The 21222-nt window shown below is 46.1% G+C and overlaps 1 protein-coding gene across 12 annotated transcripts in view; it reads right to left on the bottom strand.

Annotated features, from left to right (window-relative positions):
• ADAT1 (adenosine deaminase tRNA specific 1) overlaps nucleotides 1-21222 on the bottom strand; it is a 52195-nt gene that overhangs the window by 4249 nt on the left and 26724 nt on the right. The window contains exon 9 of one of the 12 annotated variants that reach the window (XR_009864465.1): nucleotides 19540-20664. The exons of 7 other annotated variants lie outside the window; for them this stretch is intronic. Coding sequence is in view for 4 of the 5 variants with exons in the window: in XM_062177413.1 (XP_062033397.1) it covers nucleotides 20339-20664 (326 nt within the window). In the remaining variant the exon portion in view is untranslated. Of the gene's footprint in view, nucleotides 1-19325; nucleotides 20734-21222 lie in introns of those variants that run through there. 4 more of the 12 variants (XM_062177413.1, XM_062177415.1, XM_062177416.1 and 1 more) reach the window with 4 other exon arrangements.

Here is a 21222-nt window from a genome sequence, read left to right on the forward strand (position 1 = left end):
AGGCCAGGAGGAGGGCTTGGGGGAGCCTTGGACAGGAAGCAGTGCATGACGAGTACATCATATAGGTCACAGGATCCACTGAGAAATAGAAGCCTTGCCCTTTCCACTGTTTTCCTACCACCTCTGCCCACTGTGGGAAACTACTTTTACTGGCTTCTTGTTTCTCATCAGTATTTTTTAGAAATACAATTAAATATGAATATATATCATTTTCTTACATAAAACATAAATTCATTGCTATTTTGCATTTAACATTATAATCGACCATATCCTGAATGATCTTTCCATATCAGTTTTATACACACATCCTTTTACATGTACCCACATTCTTGAGGGTGCTGCTCTCCTTCTTCCCAAGAGTCAGAATGAGATTTTAATTTCTCACAAATTACTAGAGATGTGTAGTTGCCAGGACACAAAAGCATCCGAGAGGAAGTGCCTACTTACTTGAGTCTACTGTAGAGCCCTATAGAGACCACCAGAGTAAAGAAACCAGGTTAATCTAAGTACATGTTGTTAAAAGGACTCCCTTGGGGCTGGTGCTATGGCACAGCAGGTTAAAGCCCTGGCCTGCCGCACCAGCATTCCATATGGGCGCCAGTTTGAGATCCAGCTGCTCCACTTCTGATCCTGCTCTCTGCTATGGCCTGGGAAAGCAGCAGATGATGGTCCAAGCCCTTGGGCCCCTGCACCTGCGTGGGAGACCTGGAAGAAGCTCCTGACTTAAGATTGGCTCAGCTCTGGCTGTTGCAGCCATTTGAGAGTGAACCAGCAGATGGAAGACTTCCCTCCTTCTCCGGTTCTACATTCTCTGTAACTCTGACTTTCAAATAAATAAATCTTAAAAAAAAAAAAAAAAAAAGACTGTCTTACTTAGAGTTTCTATTAGAGGACTGGTTTGTGGCTTCATGCTTAGTTTCTTCCCTTTTCTTCACTGTTCCAAAAAATGTGGGATTCGAGTTGGATACATGTCCCATTTCTAAGTCAGTGGTTCTGTGGCTTGGGGGCTGGAAGGAAAATGGGAATATGGGGCTGGCACTGTGGCGCAGTGGGCTAAGCTGCTTCCTGCAGCACTGGCATCCATATGGGTGCCAGTTCAAGTCCTGGCTGCTCCACTTCCAATTCTGCAAATGCACCTGGGAAAGCAGCGGAGGATGGCCTAAGTGCTTGGGCCTAGGCACCCACGTGGAAGACCCGGAAGCAGCTCTGGGTTTCTGACTTTGGTCTGGCCTAGCCCTGGCCATTGTGGCCATTTGAGGAGTGAACCAGTGGATCTCTAACTCTGTCTTTTAAAAAGATATCTTTTTAAAAAATATTTATTTGAAAGGCAGCGTTACAGAGTGGCAAAGGCAGAGATAGAGAGAGGTCTTCCATCTGCTGATTCACTCCCCAAATGGCCTCAATGGCGAGAGCTGTGCCGATCTGAAGCCAGGAGATAGGAGCTTCTTCAGGTCTCCCGCGTGGGTGCAGGGGCCCAAGGATTTAGGACATCTACTGCTTTCCCAGGCCACAGCAGAGAGCTGAATTGTAAGTGGAGCAGGTGGAACTTGAGCCGGCGACCCTATGGGATGCTGGCACGGCAGGTGGTGGCTTTACTTTGCCACAGTGCCAGCCCCTAATTAAATCTTAAAAAATTTTTTTTCTATTGGAAAGAAACAAAGCTCTTCAGTTTCATCTTAACCAAATTCTATAAGCAGCTCATCAAAACTCTCTAATGATGTCAACTTCCCAGTTGGTATCAGAAGAAATATTCTTACCATAAACACCTTGGTCTTTAACTTGAATCAGTAGTGTTTTATGTGTATTTTTGCTGGTAGTTTGAAACCTGGAGCTGACAGAAACTGACCCAAGAGTGAGCAAGGTAACAGGAAGAAACAAGCTAAGCTGTCTTACCAGAAATCTTGTCTGATTGCCTTCAACTCAACCTGGCCCAAGCAATAAAGAGAGAATTTATTATTTCAGGTGTCACAGGGATGGTTCACTGGCTTCAGGCACAGGACCATGCATCAGCTGATAACATCAAACCTCTCCATTTCTTGGTTTTGTTTTCCTCTGTGTTGAGTTCATTCCCAGGCAGATTCCCTTCATGGCAAAGATGAACCCATCAGCTTAGCGAGTCTACTAAGAATGAACAGCACCTCTTCTGGAAGCACTAACACAAAATCCCTTGGAGGACTCTGGCCTTGCTTCAACTACCAAACAGCCCTGCTTGGGGCAGGGATTTGTGGGAACGAATGGTGAACCTCTCTAACCATGTGAACATTACAGAATGATACAGAATCCTACAGAATATAAGAACTGCAGAACTACAGCAGGCTGGACACTGGCACACAAATACGGATACAGCATTACTCCATCCTCCAGAAGCTTAAAACCAACATAAACATAATTGCGAAGCAATGTTTTAAGTACAAAAGTAGAAAGTATTAGAATAGAGGAGGGAGTAGCTATTAGCTACAAACCAACCACTGGACAGCAGCCTTATTTGGAGTATCAGTACAAGCACAAGGATTTGTCAATCTTGCCTTTAAAATGTAGCAAATAATAAAGACTGTATTGTATTTTATTACTTTTCAAATATTTATTTGAAAGAGTTACAGGAGAGAGATCTACCATCACTGGTTCACTCCCCAGATGGTTTCAACGGCTAGGGCTGGACCAGGCTGAAGCCAGGTGCCAGGAACTTCACCTGGGTCTCCCACACGGGTACAGGTGCCCAAGCACTTGGGTCATCTTTCACTGCCTTCCCAGGAACATTAGCAGGAAGCTGAATCCAAAGCAACTAGGACACAAACTTGTGTCTATATGGTAAACGGTGGCAAGGCAGTCAGTGGGTACCATGGGTTCATGTCCCAGCTTTTCTATCTCTGACCCAGCTTCCTGCTAATGGCCTGAGAAAAGCAGAAGATGGCTCAACTGTTTGGGCTCCTGCCACCCACATGGGAGACTCAGGTGAAGCTTTTGGCTCTGGTCTGGGCCAGTGTGGCTATCTAGGGAATGAACCAATAGACAGAAGCTCTCCCTCTCTTTTTAAGTCTGACTTCCAAATAAATAAATAAATCTTTTTAAAAAAGCATCCAAGTCTCCTTCCAACTTAAGACTATATAAGATTTTGCAGAAGAAATTTATTAAACTATGTAAGGGACTCCTTTTTTTTTTTTTTTTTTTTTTTGACAGGCAGAGTGGACAGTGAGAGAGACAGAAATGTCTTCCTTTTGCCGTTGGTTCACCCTCCAATGGCCGCCGCGGTAGGCGCACTGTGGCCAGCGCACCACGCTGATCCGATGGCAGGAGCCAGGTGCTTATCCTGGTCTCCCATGGGGTGCAGGGCCCAAGCACTTGGGCCATCCTCCACTGCACTCCAGGGCCATAGCAGAGAGCTGGCCTGGAAGAGGGGCAACCAGGACAGGATCGGTGCCCCAACCGGGACTAGAACCCGGTGTGCCGGCGCCGCAAGGCGGAGGATTAGCCTAGTGAGCTGCGGCGCCAGCCTGACTCCTTTCTTAAGAAAAAAAAAAAAAAAAAAGAGGGCCAGCACTGTGGCGTAGCAGGTTAAGCTTCCATCTGCAGTGCTGGGCACAGGTTCAAGTCCTGGCTGCTCTACTTCTGATCCAGCTCTCTGCTATGGCCTGGGAAAGCAGCAGAAAATGGCCCAAGTGCTTGGGCCCCCGCTGCGTATGTGGGAGACTGGGAAGAAGCTCCTGGCCTGGCCCAGCCCTGGCTGTGTGGCCGTTTGGGGAGTGAACCAGCAGATGGAAGTGCTCTTCTCTTTCCCTTCTCTCTGTATCTCTACCCTTCAAATAGATAAATAAATCTTTAAAAAAAAAGAGAGAATAATCACAAATTAATTTTGAGACATAGAATCAATACCAAAGGTTTACAAAAACAACATAAAAGATAAAAATTAGATTGAGCCCATTTATCAATATAGAAATAGCCTAAATATTAATAAATAAAATTCATTGATAAAGAAACTAGCTTTAAACACATAATAATACACATATCTACTGAAAACTCATTCACAAATAAAACTTTTGACAATTTAAGAATACAAGTTTATTTTAATTTGATAAAGAGAATCAGTAGAAAATCTAAAGCAGAAATGTGTATTATTACATGAGTTTAAAGTTACAGTAATCTAGTATGATAACAACATTGGGACAAAAACATGAATTGAACACAACTCAGCAGATCCATGTTGTCAGAAGTGGCATGAAAAATGGGTAGGGAAATCAACTAGTCAATAAATATAAATGGTATTATGACAACTGGCTACTTATATTTCACAAAACTCTAAGGGCAGTCTCATTAAAAACAGGAAATTAACATAGATATGTAAGACCTTCATGGAGAAAATGATAAAATATTATTGAAGAACACACAAGAAGACCTAAATAAAGGAGATATAACAATATACCCTATTCAAAGATGAGAATACCTAGCATTATAAAGATTAAAAAAATCCTTTTTTAAAGAATAATTTTTATATCCATATAGAAGAACAAGGAACCAATAACCAAGAGAGTGTTAACAAAACCAATCTAGGGAGCCTTGTCTTAGCAGACAGTATGATATTACTAGGAATTAATAGCAATTTAGGTGGTGGGTATCATGTGATCCAGAGAGAGACAAAACTGGAACACAACAGAAAGAGATCCATGTTCAAAGGGTAACAGCAATGGTGTGAAAAAGGAGAAATGGTAATGTCGTTGATCCATGATTCTGTAATTGATTTTATATATCTCATATCGGTATCATGGATAAATTCAAGGTAAATTAAAGATCATAATGTACAAAAAGCGAAACCTAAGCAATATTTAGGACAAAAATTAGTGTCTCTCTGTGGAATAGGGAGGGAGTTCTCAGGTAAGAAATTAAAACAGGGGCTGACGCTGTAGCGTAGTGAGTTAAGCCCCTATGAGCACCAGTTCGAGTCCCGGCTGCTCCACTTCCAATCCAGCTCCCTGCTAATGTGTCTGGGGAAGCAGTAGAAGATGGCCCAAGTCCTTGGGCCCCTGAACTCACGTGGGAGACCTGGAAGAAGCTCCTGGCCCCTGGCTTCAGACTAGTCCAGCTCCAGCAGTCACAGCCATTTGGGGAGTAAACCAGCAGATGGAAGACCTTTCTCTCTCTCTCTCTCTCTCTCTCTCTCTCTCTCTCTCCCTCTCTCACCATCTCCCTCCCTCCCTCTCCCTCTCTGTAACTCCACCTTTTGAGTAAAATAAATACATCTTCAAAAAAAAATTATAAAGGAAAAGACTGACACACTTAAGTACATTAAAAAGAAAACTTCCATACAAAAATGGCACTATAAACAAAAATACAAGTTACAGATGGAGTAAAATGAAACATAATCAATTATAAAGAATCCATATACAGAGTAACGACTGTGATCAGTACCACAGACAACGCTTGTGGCCAGCGCTGTGGCATAGCAGGTAAAGCCGCTGCCTGCAGTGCTGGCATCCCATATGGGCGCCGTCACCAGGTTGAAACCATTCTGCTTCACAGCACAAAGTCCCCCCTGCTGTGACCCAAGTGCCTCAGTCAGCCGCACCTCTGGCCTCCCCGAGTCCTCCAGCCCAGCCCAGACGCGCCACGCTCTCATCTCTGGCCTGTGCACTGACCTTTCTCTTTACCTCAGAGCTCTGCTCCTGCGGCCTACACATGGTGCAGCAGTCAGTCAGGCCACGGCTTTCAATCCTAGCATCTGTTAGTGGAGCTCCGGTTCCAGTGCCAGCTGCTGGGCTTCAGATCTAGCTCCCTGCTGATGCACTTGGGCAGGTAGGAGGATGAGCAAAGTATTTGGGCCTCTGCCACCCATGTGGAAGACCTGGAAGAAGCTCCGGGTTCCTGGCTTTGGCCTGGCCCAGCATTGGCTGTTGTGGCTATTGGGATGAACCAATGGATGGCAGATCTCTCTCTGCCTTTCACATAACTAAATAAAACTCTTTTCTCAAAACTGTCCCCATCTGCACTGCCACTTCTTCTTGCTTGTGAACCCCTGATGCTTTCCTTAACCGTTCTGCTCCTAAGGACCCTGTGTTCTTCTCCCAGGTTGGGTGTTAGGCCCCCGTCACGGTCATGCTCCCTCCTCCCTGTCAGTCAAGGGGCACCTTGTGCCTCAAGGGCAGCACAATGCCTGGCACAACAGTGGTGCTGGAGACACACGGGTGACTGAGCTTACCTGGAGCCGAGCACATGCCAGCGAGTGCGAATGCAGCTTCATTTTCCATCTGTGGCTAAAACACACTGGTCACACAAAGGGCGTGGGTAGGCTTGTGTGCCAGGGTTTAGCAGTTTCAAAGGTGAACTGAGAGTCTCTTTCCAGGAGAATTTGGAAGGAGATAAGATAAATGTTATTATTCCCAAAAGACTCACTCTTCCTTAAACTTTCAAAAAGCACAATTCCCCTTTCACCCTTATTTCTTTGGGAGAAAAACACAACAGAGGTGGCTGGCAACAAAGAATGCCAGCCACAAGTCAGGCAGGAGGATCTATCCAGTCCTCTGTGAACAACAGCTTTGCTCCCTGACTGCGGCCCGAGAGACGAGCTGTGGTTTCCAGATGTGGGATGGAGCAGGACACGCAAGCAAATGTGCAAGCACCCACTGGGCAGCAAGAGGCTCTACTAACACTTGCCCAATAAGTTTTTCCTGACGACAATCTCCTACATTTTTTAGTAAAAGCACTGGAGGTCTGGAATAGCAAACTGGGAAAAATAACTTTTAAAATTAATTAATACGGGGCTGGCGCTATGGCGCAGCAGGTAAATGCCCTGGCCTGAGGCGCCGGCATCCCATATGGGCGCTGGTTCTAGTCCAGGCTGCTCCTCTTCCAATCCAGCTCTCTGCTATGGCCTGGGATAGAAGTAGAAGATGGCCCAAGTCCTTGGGCCCCTGCACCCACGTGGGAGACCCGGAAGAAGCTCCTGGCTTCAGACTGGTGCAGCACCGGCTGTTGCAGCCAACTGGGGAGTGAACCAGCAGATGGAAGACCTCTTTCTCTCTCTCCCTCTCCTCTCTCTGTGTGTAACTCTGACTTTCAAATAAATAAATAAATCTTAAAAAAATAATTAATTGATTAGTTAGAAAGGTGGAATAATGGGGCCGGCACCGTGGTGCAATAGGTTAATCCTCCGCCTGCGGTGCTGGCATCCCAGATGGGCGCTGGTTCGAGTCCCGGCTGCTCCTCTTCCAATCCAGCTTTCTGCTATGGCCTGGGAGAGCAGTAGAAGATGGCCCAAGTGCTGCACCCATATGGGAGACCAGGGAGAAGCTCCTGGCTCCTGGCTTCGGATCGGTGCAGCTCGGGTCATTGAGGCCATTTGGGAAGTGAACTAATGGAAGAAAGACCTTTCTCTGTCTCTCCCTCTCACTGTCTATAACTCTACCTCTCAAATAAATAAATAAAATCTTAAGAAGAAAGAAAGAAAGAAAGAAAGAAAGAAAGAAAGAAAGAAAGGCAGAAAGAAAGAAAGGCAGAAAGAAAGAAAGGCAGAATGATAGAGAGGGAGAGACAGGTTTTCCATTTGCTGGTTCACTCTCAAATTCCCACAACAGCTGAGGCATGGTCAGGCTGAAGCCAGGAGCCAGGAACTCCATCTGGGTCTCCCATGCGGATGGTAGGAACTCAGGTACTTGAGCCATCATGTGCTGCTTCCCAAGTGCATTAGCAGGGAGCTGGAACAGCAGCAGAGTAGCAGGGACTTGAACCAGCATTCCAGTTTGGATGCGGGTATCCTGCTGTGCCGTAACGCCTGCCCTTGGAAAGAGTCACTTCTGAGCTGCAGTCCTGCAGGCAGAGCAGCCTAGAGTCCTATGTGGTTGTCACTGTACGAGTGGCAGCACCCTCCTCGCATCTGGGCTGTATACTGTCCCATTTCATTGTCACAGCCCCACTGCCAAAGGTGAGGACACGGACATGCTGAGAATGTAGTTACCTCCCGAGACCACACAGCCAGTGCATCCTGAAGCCACAGTTCCAACTCAGGTCTGCAGCCAAAACCCATTCTTGTTCTAGACCAGCCAGCCAGCACTAAAGGCCAGTCTGTGAATGTGACTCACAGATACACACAAAGACCCAATTTTCTTGCTTCTCCTGAAAAAATTCTTAAGATTCAGCACTAACCAGCTGGGACAAAAAGTGGCTCCTCTGTGGACAAGGCGAACATTTTCCAGTTTACTTTGCCTGCTTTCTCTGCTTAAGTGTCTTCTCCTGAAGATGTTTTGCTTCGTGACCATTTAACCATGGATTCTGCACTACCACTTAAACTCAGAACAGAATTCCCCCAAAGTCAATGTAAGCAAAATGCCCATGTTGGCCCTTGTCTGAGTCTGTTTGGGCTGCTGCAACAAAACACTGTAACCTAATTAACACTGGATTTACTTCTCTCAGTTTTGGAGGTTGGGAAGTCCAAGATCAAAGTGCCAGCAGCTCTGGTATCTGGTGAGGGTCTGATTCCTGGTTCATAGCCATCGTCTTGCTCTATCTGCACATACCCAGAAGGGTGAGGAATCTTTCTGCAGTCTCCTTTCTTTTCTTTTCTTTCTTTCTTTCTTTCTTTTTTTTTTTTAAAGATTTATTTGAAAGAGTTACACAGAGAGAGGCAGAGAGAGAGAGGTCCTCCATCCGATGGTTCACTTCCCAATTGGCCACAACGGCCGGAGCTGTGCCGATCTGAAGCCAGGATGCAGGAGCTTCTTCCGAGTCTCCCATGTGGGTGCAAGGGCCCAAGGACTTGGGACATCTTCTAACACTTTCCCAGGCCGTAGCAGAGAGCTGGATCGGAAATGGAGCAGCCAGGTCTCAAACCAGCGCCCTATGGGATGCTGGCGCTTCAGGCCAGGTCATTAACCCGTTGCACCACAGCGCCAGCCCCTGGAGTCTCCTTTCTAATGGGATTCTAAGGAATCCCATTCCTGAGGGCTCTTCCTTCAAGGCCTAATTCCCTGCTAAAGCCACCACACTGGGAGTTAGTTAATTCAACAAAGGACTCTAGGAGGCACACGAACATTCAGACCCTAAGCAGCTCTCGTTCTCCCGAGTGGGTCAGAGACCTTGACTGCACTGTCTGCCTGCTCCAGCATGGTCCCCGCTGGTTTAGGCCATGCCCTCAGCCCATGACAGCTTCTTCCATGGCCAGCCGGTTTCTCAGCCCTGCAGTTACTGACGTTCCCAGTGGCCCTGGGTGAGCTGAGGAACAAAAGCACAGCATGGACCACCAGCTGAACAGGCACTCAACAGAGGTCGCAAGAGTGCCTAGCAGTTGATGAAATCTTGGGAGGAGGACGTGTACACACCCACAAGGGGGTGGGGGTGGGGAGGAAGGGGCGGTCCTGCAACTGACACCGAGCAGAGCTCTTTGATTTTCTCAGTGAACCAAATCATATTCAAGGCAAACAGAGGCAAACGCCACTGAGTATGTGTGTCCACTGCGGGGTGAAGCTTGGGCTGCCCACGGCGTTGCTCAGATTGCCTGAGAGGCAGCACAGGGAGGTCTTGTTGAACGGAAGCAAGATGCTGGGAATGGGCTTTGTAATCCCGCCCTGCGTCAGGTTGGTTTGGCCACCAAGGGGCCCAGTGTACCTCTCCTGCCGAGACTCGGCCCGGTTTCAATGCGCTTTTCATTCTCTTGGCTGCTGGAGCAAAGGGCCAGCACTGTTCTATTGTGAGCTCTTCCCCTTCGGGAACGGAGCCCAGATGAGGGAACATATGCTGGAGCCCAGCTTTTGGCAGCCTGGGTCCCTGCCTGGAGTGATTCTCTGCCTCTGCCTCTTCTCCCACAGACTCCTCCCTGCACGTGTTACTGAGAAGCCACGTGGCGTGGGCTCAGCTCTAAGAGTGCACCCTAACCTGGCTGGCTCACCTGGATGAGGAGCAAAGACTTCAAACCGAAACTCAGAGCCCAGCTTGAGATTAAGACAGAAGCTGTTTCCACCTCTCTCTTGTCACCAACATGCCAGAAGCCATATGTCTCTCACAGCACGAATGGAGAAAATGTTTCTCTGCATGGTGTATCCAGCCAAGAGCTTTTATGAAAAATCCTATTTTACAGTTGACAAAGAGAGCAACTTCATAGCTGGTAGCTCATTTAACAGGAAAGATGAGAGGTTAGACAGCACAGGTGACCCTCCCCACATCCACAAAGGAAGTCAGTGATCAAGTTGGTATCAGAACACAATTACTCAGATACAAGTTTATTCTACTATACCAAGTAATTGATAAGGACTATGGTTTTTTACATTTTAAATGGAAGTAGAGGAGGCCAGCGTTGTGGTATAGTAGATTAAGTGAGTCCCAGTTGCTTCATTTCTGATCCAGCTCCCTGCTAACGTACCTGGGAAAGCAAATGAGGACGGCCCAGGTGCTTGGGCCCCTGCTCCCATGTGGGAGACCTGGATGAAGCACCTAACTCCAGCCATGGCCGTTGTGGCCATTTGGGGAGTGAACTAGTGGATGGAAGACATCTCTCTCTCTCTGTGTCTCCTTCTCTGTAACTTTGCCTTTAAAATAAATCTTCTGAAAAGGAAGTATAATTACATGTAACAAAGTACACAATCTTAAGTATATACCTTAATAAATTCTTTTTTTTTTTTTTTTTGACAGGCAGAGTGGACAGTGAGAGAGAGACAGAGAGAAGGGTCTTCCTTTTTGCTGTTGGTTCATCCTCCAAGGGCTGCTGTGGCCGGCACACTGTGGCTGGCGCACCTCGCTGATCCAAAGCCAGGAGCCAGGTGCTTCTCCTGGCCTCCCATGCTGGTGCAGGGCCCAAGGACTTGGGCCATCCTCCTCTGCACTCCCGGGCCACAGCAGAGAGCTGGCCTGGAAGAGGAGCAACCGGGACAGAATCCGGCACTCCAACTGGGACTAGAACCCGGTGTGCCGGCACTGCAGGCAGAGGATTAGCCTACTGAGCCGTGGCACCGGCCCCTTAATAAATTCTGACAAATGTTCACAAACGTGACCAATATTCTGATCAAAATGTAGAATGCTCCAGCAGAGTTCTCTTGTACTTCTTTCCACTTCTACTCCCTCCCACCCTACTTGACAAAGCCATTTTCTACTCCACTCCACTTTCCATTCCCTCCCACCCTACTCCCTCTCTTGTCACAGCCACCACTGCTCTGATTTCTATTCACTTTTGATTTGTTTTGGGGCTCCAGGTTGAGGGAATAAAAATTGAACTCACACAAATACCCAAAGCCCTGCCGTGACTCTACACAATCCTCCCCTTGCTGCTGGACAACAGGTATACTTCAGATTTGTTTTGGATCCATCTGGACAGCCTGACAGGAAGTCAGTCAGCCCCAGGATAGACACACTGAGGTTTAGAGGATTCATACAGGATGCAAAGGCTAACTGTGATTCCTCCACCTGAGGTACAAAGAACCCTTCTTCCTGGAAAATAAAGATGCTCCAAAACCTCCACCTCCTTGGCTCTTTCTGTAGCCAACCATTCCTGCAGGGAGCTGCCTGTTTCCATGGAAAGAGCTGTCTGAGCCCTTGGAAGTGAGCACAGGTACGTCATCTTTCTACTGGGCAGCCGTTTCCTGGTTTCCAGAACTTTTCTGCTCCACTGGGACTCATCCTAACAGCCCAGACATCAACCAACACAGGAGGGCAGTGGCAGTTGAAATGGTAACACTGTCCCAAGCCATTTAACTAGCCGGGAAGGGAACTGGGTTTTAGGAACTGGAAAACTTTGGCTAAGATTTGCCAGGAACACCATCTTAAAGCAACAAATGTTGTCAAGGGCAGGCAGTTTTCCACCAGCCACAGACACAACTGAATCAGACAGGGCCTGCGTTTCTTCCAACCAGAGGCCCAGGCGGCCAGCGTGGGTCACTTTCTCCACGGCAGCTTCATTTACCCAGACAGTGAGCTCACGCTTGGCACTGATAAACTCCATAAAACAAGGCGTTTAACCCCGTGCTCTAAAGTAGGAAGGAAATATACACATGACTTAAATCAAGCTGTTTTAAAGATTCTAATAAAATTGTGCACACACACAGTCACTACATTAGAACCTACTTATGGACAAAGAACAAAGTAGCAGCCATTCTCCAAGTGCTAACTTCCCTGAAAGAGTCAAATTCCAGAAAGCACTTTGTGAGTAGAGACAATTCTGCAGAATTGAGACTGGGCTGCCTACAGAACGTTGTGAGATTCCCTCTTCCCTATATACAAACACTAATTCTGAATGGTTTCCGGTATCTCCACAGTTTATAGGAAAGAAACTTGGGGTAGGGGTTTGGTTTAGCAGTTAAGATGCTGGTTGAGACACACCCACTCCATAGCCTGGGTCCGACGCCTGGCTCTGCTCTTGATTGCAGCTTCCTGCTAATGTGCACTTAGTGATGACCCAAGACCTGGGCCCCTGCCACCCATGTGAGAGACCTAGACTGAGCTCTTGGCTCCTGGAAATGGGAGTGAACTAGTATATGGGAGTTCTGTATGTCTCTCTCTCTCAAATTTAAATAAATAAACCACACACACACACACACACACAGAGCCATTTTCTACTCCACTCCACTTTCTACTCACACACACACACAGGAAAAATCTTTTCACATTACTTTTTATTTTATTCTTTAATTTTAAAAACAGGTATTAGATAAGGACTGGTATTGTGGTGCAATGAATTAAGCTGTTGCTTTTTTTTTTTTTAATTTTTGATAGGCAGAGTGGACAGTAGAGGGAGACAGAGAAAAAGGTCTTCCTTTTTGCCGTTGGTTCACCCTCCAATGGCCGCCACGGTAGGCGCACTGCGGCCGGCGCACCGCGCTGTTCCAATGGCAGGAGCCAGGTGCTTCTCCTGGTCTCCCATGGGGTGCAGGGCCCAAGCACTTGGGCCATCCTCCACTGCACTCCCTGGCCACAGCAGAGAGCTGGACTGGAAGAGGGGCAACCGGGACAGGATCGGTGCCCAGACCGGGTCTAGAACCCGGTGTGCCGGCGCCGCAAGGCGGAGGATTAGCCTGTTAAGGCATGGCGCCGGCCTAAGCTGTTGCTTTTGATGCCAGCATCTCCTATGAGCACCAGTTCAAGTCCCAGGTGCTCTACTTCCAATCCAGCTCCCAGCTAATACAACTGGGAAAGCAGGGAAAGATGGCTCAAGTATTTGGGCCCTTGCCATCCATGTGGGAGACCAGATGGAGTTTCAGGCTTTTGTTGCAACCATTTGGGAAGTGAACCAGAGGATAGAAGATGTCTCTCCCTCTCACTCTGTTGCTCTACCTTTCAAATAAAATAAAAACCTCTAAAAGACTTAAACAAGTTAGAAAAAATCAAAATGTATCTGAAAATTAGAGGTCAATCAAATATGGGTTAAGAAACAGTAAAAATATATGATCTAATTAAATGTATGAAATTAGAGAAATGCCAATACTGCAGAGATGTGATTTTAAGGCTTAGATGAAGTTATAAACTTGGGTTTTACTTTCTTAATAAAAGATTTATTTGAAAGGCAGAGTGACACACAGAGAGGGAGGGATGGAGATGTTCCATCCACTGGTTTACTCTCCACATGGCCGTGACGACTGTGGTTAGACCAGATCAAAGCCAGGAACTCACCTGGGTCTCTCGTGTGGGTGCAGGAGCCCAAACACTTGAGTCATCTTGTACTACTTTCCCAGGCACATCAGCGGGGAGCTGAAGCAGAAGTAGAGCAGCTGGGACCTGAACCGGTGCTCCAACTGGGGATCTGGTGTCACAGGTGGCAGCTTAACCTGTAGTGACACAATACTGGCCCTAAACTTGGGTTTCAAAATAATGAAATACAATACAGGATGTCAGGTGCTTAAGAACCACTGTCAGTCCTTGACACAGCAACCCAGGGTGAAGTTGCCTCCGGTTGCTCACCTTCAGGGTTTTTCCAGTTTCTAAACTGAAGTTTATATTTAGAGATGGTTCTTACATTTAGGGGTTTTTGAAGTGAAAATATACAAACTTACCATAAAATTTAGAAATAAAAAGACATTATTCTTTACATTCTAATATAAGTATTTATCCTGTAAAATAATATCTTAGGGCCAGAGCTGTGGCATAGCAGGTAAAGCTGCCTACAGTACCAGCATCCCATATGGGTGCCAGTTTGAGTCTTGGCTGCTCTACTCTGATCCAGCTCTCTGCCATGGCATGGGAAAGCAGAAGATGGCCCAAGTCCTTAGGTCCCTGCACCCATGTGGGAGACCCAGAAGTTCCTGAGTCCTGGCTTCAGACAGGCCCAGCTTTGGCTGTTGTGGCCATTTGGGGAATGAATCAGTGGATGGAAGATTTCTTTTTCTCTCTTTCTGTCTCTGCCTCTTTGTAGCTCTGCCTTTCAAATAAATAAATACACACACATGTATTTATAAAAATTTAAAAATGTATTTAATGTACTTATGTAAAAAAAAAATCTCATAGCGAGAGAGATGCATTATCCTCTTTGGACAAAATCTTGTGCCAGTCCAGGGATCCTAACTTAAGAGTCTGGCAAAAGAAACTGTTTGCTTAAAGTAGAATACAGAAAAGCCTGACCTGTACGTAGTGATGGCTTTGCCTTTCTTTCCTAATATCTAAAGGGATTTCTTATGAAAAAAAAAAAAATCAAGGCTAATTTAGGATAAACATGAACAAGGAACCTTCAGATAGTTCGTGGAAAATGTGTAATATGAAAAACAAACTTGCAAGGATATCAAAATTCTTTTGCACCAAAATAAACATTTTTTATAACATGTCTAAACACGATCTAGTCTGAGGCACTAAGAAGGATAAAGTATCAGTTTGAAAAGACCCCTTTTCAGAGCAACATGGATTCAGCTAAAACTGAAGAACAAACATCGAACTTATGGCGAAACTTGATCAAACAATGGTGAAATCACTGATGCTTTATGAACATTTATGGGGAAATTTTTCAAAGAAATACTTTACCAACTGACAACTTTTTAAATTAAAAAAAATGTTTTTAAAGGTTTATTTTATGCAGAAGACAGAATAAGAGAGAGAGAGAAAGAGAGGTGGTGGGGTAGGGGGAAGGGGTGGGAAATTTCCATCTGCTGGTTGATTTTCCAAACAGCCACAGTGGCAGGGGCTTGGTCAGGCAGAGCCGGGTGTCAGGAACTCAGGGTCTCCCACGTGAGTGGCAGGGACCCAAGTACTCGGGCCATCATCTGCTGCCTTCTCAAGCAGTGGCTTAACCCACTGCACTATAACACTGGCACCTGGATAACTTTTTTTTTGTTTTAAAGATTTATGTATTTATTTGAAAGTCCAAGTTTCGGAGACAGATCCTGCATCTGTTGGTTTACTTCCCACATGGCTGCAATGGCCAGGGCTGTGCCAGGCCAAAGCCAGGAGCCTGGGGCTTCTTCCAGGTCTCTCATGTGGGTGCAGGGGCCCAAATACTTGGGCTGTCCTCTGCTGCTTTCCCAGGTACATTAGCAGGGAGTTGGATCAGAAGTTGACTAGCTGGAACATGAACTGGTACCCATACGGGATGCCAGTGTCACAGGCAGACGCTTTACCCTTGATAATTTTTTTTTAAATTTATTTTAAATATTTGACAGAGTTACAGAGAGAGGAAGACATAGAGAGGTCTTCCATCTGCTGATTCGCTCCCCTAAATGGCCTCAATGGCCAGAGATGAGCTGATCTGAGGCCAGGAGCCAGGAGCTTCCTCCAGATCTCCCATGTGGGTCCAGGAGCCCAAGGACTTGGGCCATCCTCCCCTGCTTTCCCAGGAGCATTAGCAGGGAGCTGGATCAGAAGTAAGACAGCTGGGACTCGAACCAGCGCCCATGTGGGATGCCGGTGAGACAGGCCGGGGCTTTAACCCACTGTGCAACAACGCTGGCCCCTGGATAACTCTTTTTTTTTTTTTTGACAGGCAGAGTAGACAGAGAGAGAGAGACAGAGAGAAAGGTCTTCCTTTTGCCGTTGGTTCACCCTCCAATGGCCGCCGCGGTTGGTGCGTGGCGGCCGGCGCACCGCGCTGATCCGATGGCAGGAGCCAGGTGCCTATCCTGATCTCCCATGGGGTGCAGGGCCCAAGCACTTGGGCCATCCTCCACTGCACTCCCGGGCCACAGCAGAGAGCTGGCCTGGAAGAGGGGCAGCCGGTGGATAACTCTTTTTAAAATGGGTGAGATGCTATTGAAGATGAAGCCTGCCGTGGCAGACGACCCAAATCAATTTGTGAGGAACTGTTAATCTTACTTATGTCTTAGTTGAAAATGATTGATGATTGACAGCAGACATACAACAGCTAACACCACGGATACTGGTTTAACCTCCACAATTCTGACTGAAAAATTAAAGTGCAGCAAACTTTCCAGATAACAGGCTGCCAAAACTGCTGCACCCAGATCAACTTCAGACAAGAGCAGACCTTTCAGTGGGAATTTTAAGTAAGTGGGATGAGGATTCTGAAGCATTTCCTCTGAGAAGTATAAAAGGATATGAAACACGCTCTTACAGGTTAAGTAGGAGTTGTCTTCCCAAAACTATGCAAAACATTTTTAAAACTCTGATGTTTTACTGTTAATGGGTGATGGCATTTTTTAAACTCTGATATTTTACTGCTAATGGTTGATAGAATTAGGATGGAGATTCCAATTATGGCATCTGAGAAGTGGTTCTTGGTGGGAGGTGTTCAGGTCACTGGGGCTAAGCCCTGGAAGTGGGGCTCTTACAAAAGAGTTGGTTATTTTGAGTACAGGTTTGGTCTAGCTTCTATCTCTGCTTCCTGGCTAACCATGTGATAGTTCCCATGTACCCACCATGATCTGCTTCCGCCAGACATGGGGCTACGGGGCTGCCGGATGCTGAACTGCAACCTCCAAACTGTAAGCTGAAATAAACCTTTTCTTTCCCAAGAAGCATCTCCTGGGTATTTAGTTAAAGTAGCAAAAAGTGGACTACTACTTTACTAGTATGATCCTGAAGAAAGAACACCATCAGAGCAATGGCTACCAAGAGGCAGAAGTAGTTCAGTCGGAGTGAAAGTTACACAACAAGTTTTTGGAATGCTCAAGACATTTTGACTGCTGACTTTCTGGAGGGCCAAAGAATGATAACAACACTTGTCAGGAGAGTGTTTTGATAGACTGAGCCACAACTTTCGTAGAAAAATGCCAGGAAAGCTTCATCATAGAATCCTTTTCCACTACTACAATGCTTCTGTTCGTTGTTCTCATTTTGCAAGAGTTTCCATAGGAAATTATTAGGCATCTGCTTTACAGTCCTGATTTGGCTCATCACTTCTTTTGCTTATTAATCATTTTTTAGAAAGATTTATTTTATTTATTTGAAAGAGTTACAGAGAGAGAGGTCTTCCATCCGCTGGTTCACTCCCATATGGCCGCAACCTCCAGAGCTGCGCCGATCCAAAGCCAGGAACCAGGAGCTTCTTCCGGGACCTCCACACGGATGCAGGGGCCCAAGGACTTGGGCCATCTTCTACTGCTTTCCCAGGCCACAGCAGAGAGCTGGATCAGAAGAGGAGCAGCCAGGACTTGAACCAGAGCCCATAAGGGATGTCAGGGCTTCAGGCCAGGGCTTTAACCCACTGCGTTGCAGCGCCAGCCCATATTAATCTTAAAAAAATCTTTGAAGGGCACACATTATTTTTCAGTCACTATAACACAGACTGTATTGACAGGGATAAATTTCCAGGACACTCAGTTTTTTTAGGGATGAACTAAACGGCTGATATCATCACTTGCAAAAATATCTTGAACTCAATGGAGCTTATGTTGAGAAATAAAGTTTACATTTAAAATTTTTACCTTAATACCATTTCTTTTTCTTTTCTTTTTTTTTTTTTTTTGACAGGCAGAGTGGATAGTGAGAGAGAGAGAGACAGAGAGAAAGGTCTTCCTTTTTGCCGTTGGTTTACCCTCCAATGGCTGCTGCGGCCGGTGCATCTCACTGATCCGAAGGCAGGAGCCAGGTGCTTCTCCTGGTCTCCCATGCGGGTGCAGGGCCCAAGGACCTGGGCCATCCTCCACTGCCTTCCCGGGCCACAGCAGAGGGCTGGCCTGGAAGAGGGGCAACCAGGATAGAATCTGGCGCCCCGACCGGGACTAGAACCCAGTGTGCCGGCGCCGCAAGGCGGAGGATTAGCCTGTTAAGCCACAGCGCCGGCCTCCTTAATACCATTTCCATGAACTTGTTAAAGTCCCCTCACATACTACTTTGGTAATTTTAAAAAATTTAAGAGGTGGGCATTTTGGCACAGCAAGTTAAGTCACTATTTGTGATGCCCACATCCCATACAGGAGTGGCAGTTTTGGGCTCCAGCTGCTCCACTTCTGATGCAGCTTCCTGCTAATGCATCCTGGGAGGCAGCAGAAGATGGTTCAAGTGGTTGGGCCCCTGCTACCTATGTGGGAGACCTGGATGGACTTCTGGGCTCCTGACTTCATTGTGGCCCAGTCCTGGCTGTTGCAGACATCTGGGGAAATTTCACAAAAAATCTCTCTCTTTCTCTTTCTCTCTTTGCTTTTCAGGTAGATGAAAATAAATAACACCTAAAAATTTTAAGAATACAGATTCACAACAAAACTTCCACATGAACGTTCAAAGTAGCACTTGTCACAAAAGCCAAAAAGTAAAAGCACTCCATCAATTGATGACTAGACACAAAAAACACAGCATATTCATACAAGTGAATATCATTTTTATCTCATAAAAAGGAAAAAAAAACACTAATTCATGCTACAAGATGATGAAACTGAAAACATTATGTTAAGTAAAAGGAAGGCAGTGATAAATGATCACATAATCTATGATTCCATTTACACAGTATATTAGAAAAGGCAAGTCCAAAAAGATAGGAAGTCAATTACTGGTTGATGAGAACAGGAGAGTGGATGCTAATGGGTACTGGACTGAGTTGAATAGTTTCCTCCAAAATTTCAGGTCCACCTGGAACCTCAGAATGTGACTTTTTTTTTGGAAAAAAGGTCTTTGAAGATATAGTTATGATGTGACCAGACCAGATTAGCAGAGAACCTAAATCCAATGACTGTGGCCCTCCTAAGAAGGCCACGTGAGGACAGAGACACACTCAGGCAAGAAGGTCCGGTGTGGAAAGAGGCAGGGACTGAAGCGATGCAGCTATACGCCAAGGAGTACTAAGGACTGACAGGATCCACTAGGGGATGAGGAACGGCGACAAGGAAGGATTAGTCTCTAAAACTTTTCCAAGAAGCGTAAGTCCCACCGACAACTTGGTTTTGGACTTCTGGCTTTCAGAACTGAGAATGATTTTCTGTTGTTTTAAGCCATCCAGTTTATGGGACTTTGTTAAGATAGCCCTAAAAAAAAAAAAAAAAAAAAAAAAAAAAAAAAAAAAAAAAGATAGCCCTAGGAAACTAATACAGGCACAACGTTTTGTTTTAGGTTGATGAAAATGTCCTAAAGCTGATGACTGTATAACTGTGAATACATGAAAAACCACTATATTGTGTATTTTAAGTGGGTGAATATTATGGTATATAAATTATACCTCAAAACAGTTAATAAAAAACAGTTAAAGCTGTAAAAATTGCTAACCTTAAATAATCCAAACATGGAGAACTTCCATTTTCAGTCAATCACTCCAGATCTGAAGAAGCTGAGAGTTAAGTATTAGATGTTAAACAGGATTGGTTGCTGGGTCTGTTGCTGATTTGCTGTAGAAGCTTGGGGCCTTCTGACAGAATTCCTTCAGCTCAAAGTCACAAACCAATTCAAACAGCCTACATCAACACAATAGCAGGGATTTGTCTCACATAACTGAAGTCCACGCTGGGCAGTGGCTTCAGGTATCCAAACAGTGTCCCTTGAGCTTTGACTCCCTTGGCTGGTTCCTTCTTTGCCATCTTCATTCTCAGCCAGCTGTCTATGTGGTAGGAAAAGACGGTGGTTGGCAGTTACAAGATCACATGCCTCTTACAGCTCCACACAAAAAGGTTCTTTCCCGACAGCTCTGAGGATAATTTCAGGATTGTCCAGGACTCAATCCCGAGCCAGAGTGTGAGACTGGCTTCAGCCATGTCCAGTGGACAGAGCAGGATCACTGGAGACTGGAAAATGATGGCTCCCCATAAGAAAGGCTGGGAACACAAAATCCACGTTCACTATGCCAGGCAAAGTTGAAAGGCTCGTGGAGTCAAACATCATCTCAGTTCCAAAGATTCTGGTTGAATCAATGTAGGAAAACCTAAAACACAGCTGCTGCAGACTACTTTTTAAGAGTGTTATGTTCCAAACTCTCATTTTATATTTCAGAGAAGACATAAAACACAACTTGAAGTCAGATGCTAAAGTCACTAGTGAATTAGTGAGATGCCATTTTAAGCTGAGAGTTACATCAATTGAGTACAGACTGCTTTATGTTCTGGATTTCATCTGTATTACACTTAAGAGGTACAGTGCTCTGGGAGAAGGTTTTCTTTCTTTCTTTTTTCTTCTTCTTTCCTGACTTAGCCACCAGTAAAGCTAGGGCTTGTCCAGCATAAAGGAAGGAGGCTGTTCCCAGCAAGCATTTTAAAAATGTTTTCTTCTCACTTGAACTGGTGGTAGTCCGGTGGGTTTCTGATCCAGGGTCCAAATGCCTGCTCTCGGAGTGTGCGCCAGGCTTCCTGGTAGGCAGCAGCAGCCTCCTTGTGCTCCTGGTAGGTCTCCAGCTTCCGCGCCCTAACGCCAAGCACACAGGTTCTCACTGGACAGCTCACCCTGGGGCCAAGAAGACACCCAGACAAACCTCTGGACAGATTTACAACAAGAAACTTAAGAACAAGGATTTACTATGTTTTTCTAGAGCACCTCTGACTCCACTGTAGGGAATTCACTAGAAAGCAACATGGATTAAAACAAGAATGAACAGAATGCTAGTTTTCTTAGGTCCTGGTAGAACCACATTCAACAGGATTTTCAACTTTTTTTGGTTTAATGTTTTCTAAGGGTCTACAATTTCTACCATGATCTAGATCAGAAACTTCCTGTTGGCCGGTGCCGTGGCTCAATAGGCTAATCCCCCGCCTGTGGTGCCGGTACCCTGGGTTCTAGTCCCGGTTGGGGTGCCGGATTCTGTCCTAGTCGCTCCTCTTCCTGTCCAGCTCTCTGCTGTGGCTCGGGATTGAAGTGGAGGATGGCCCAAGTCCTTGGGCCCTGCACCCACATGGGAGACCAGGAGAAGCACCTAGCTCCTGGCTTCGGATCAGCGAGGTGCGCCGGCCACAGCGGCCATTAGGG

The sequence above is a fragment of the Lepus europaeus genome, chromosome 19 (genome assembly GCF_033115175.1).
Source record: "Lepus europaeus isolate LE1 chromosome 19, mLepTim1.pri, whole genome shotgun sequence".
In the NCBI taxonomy this organism is placed as follows: Eukaryota; Metazoa; Chordata; class Mammalia; order Lagomorpha; family Leporidae; genus Lepus; species Lepus europaeus.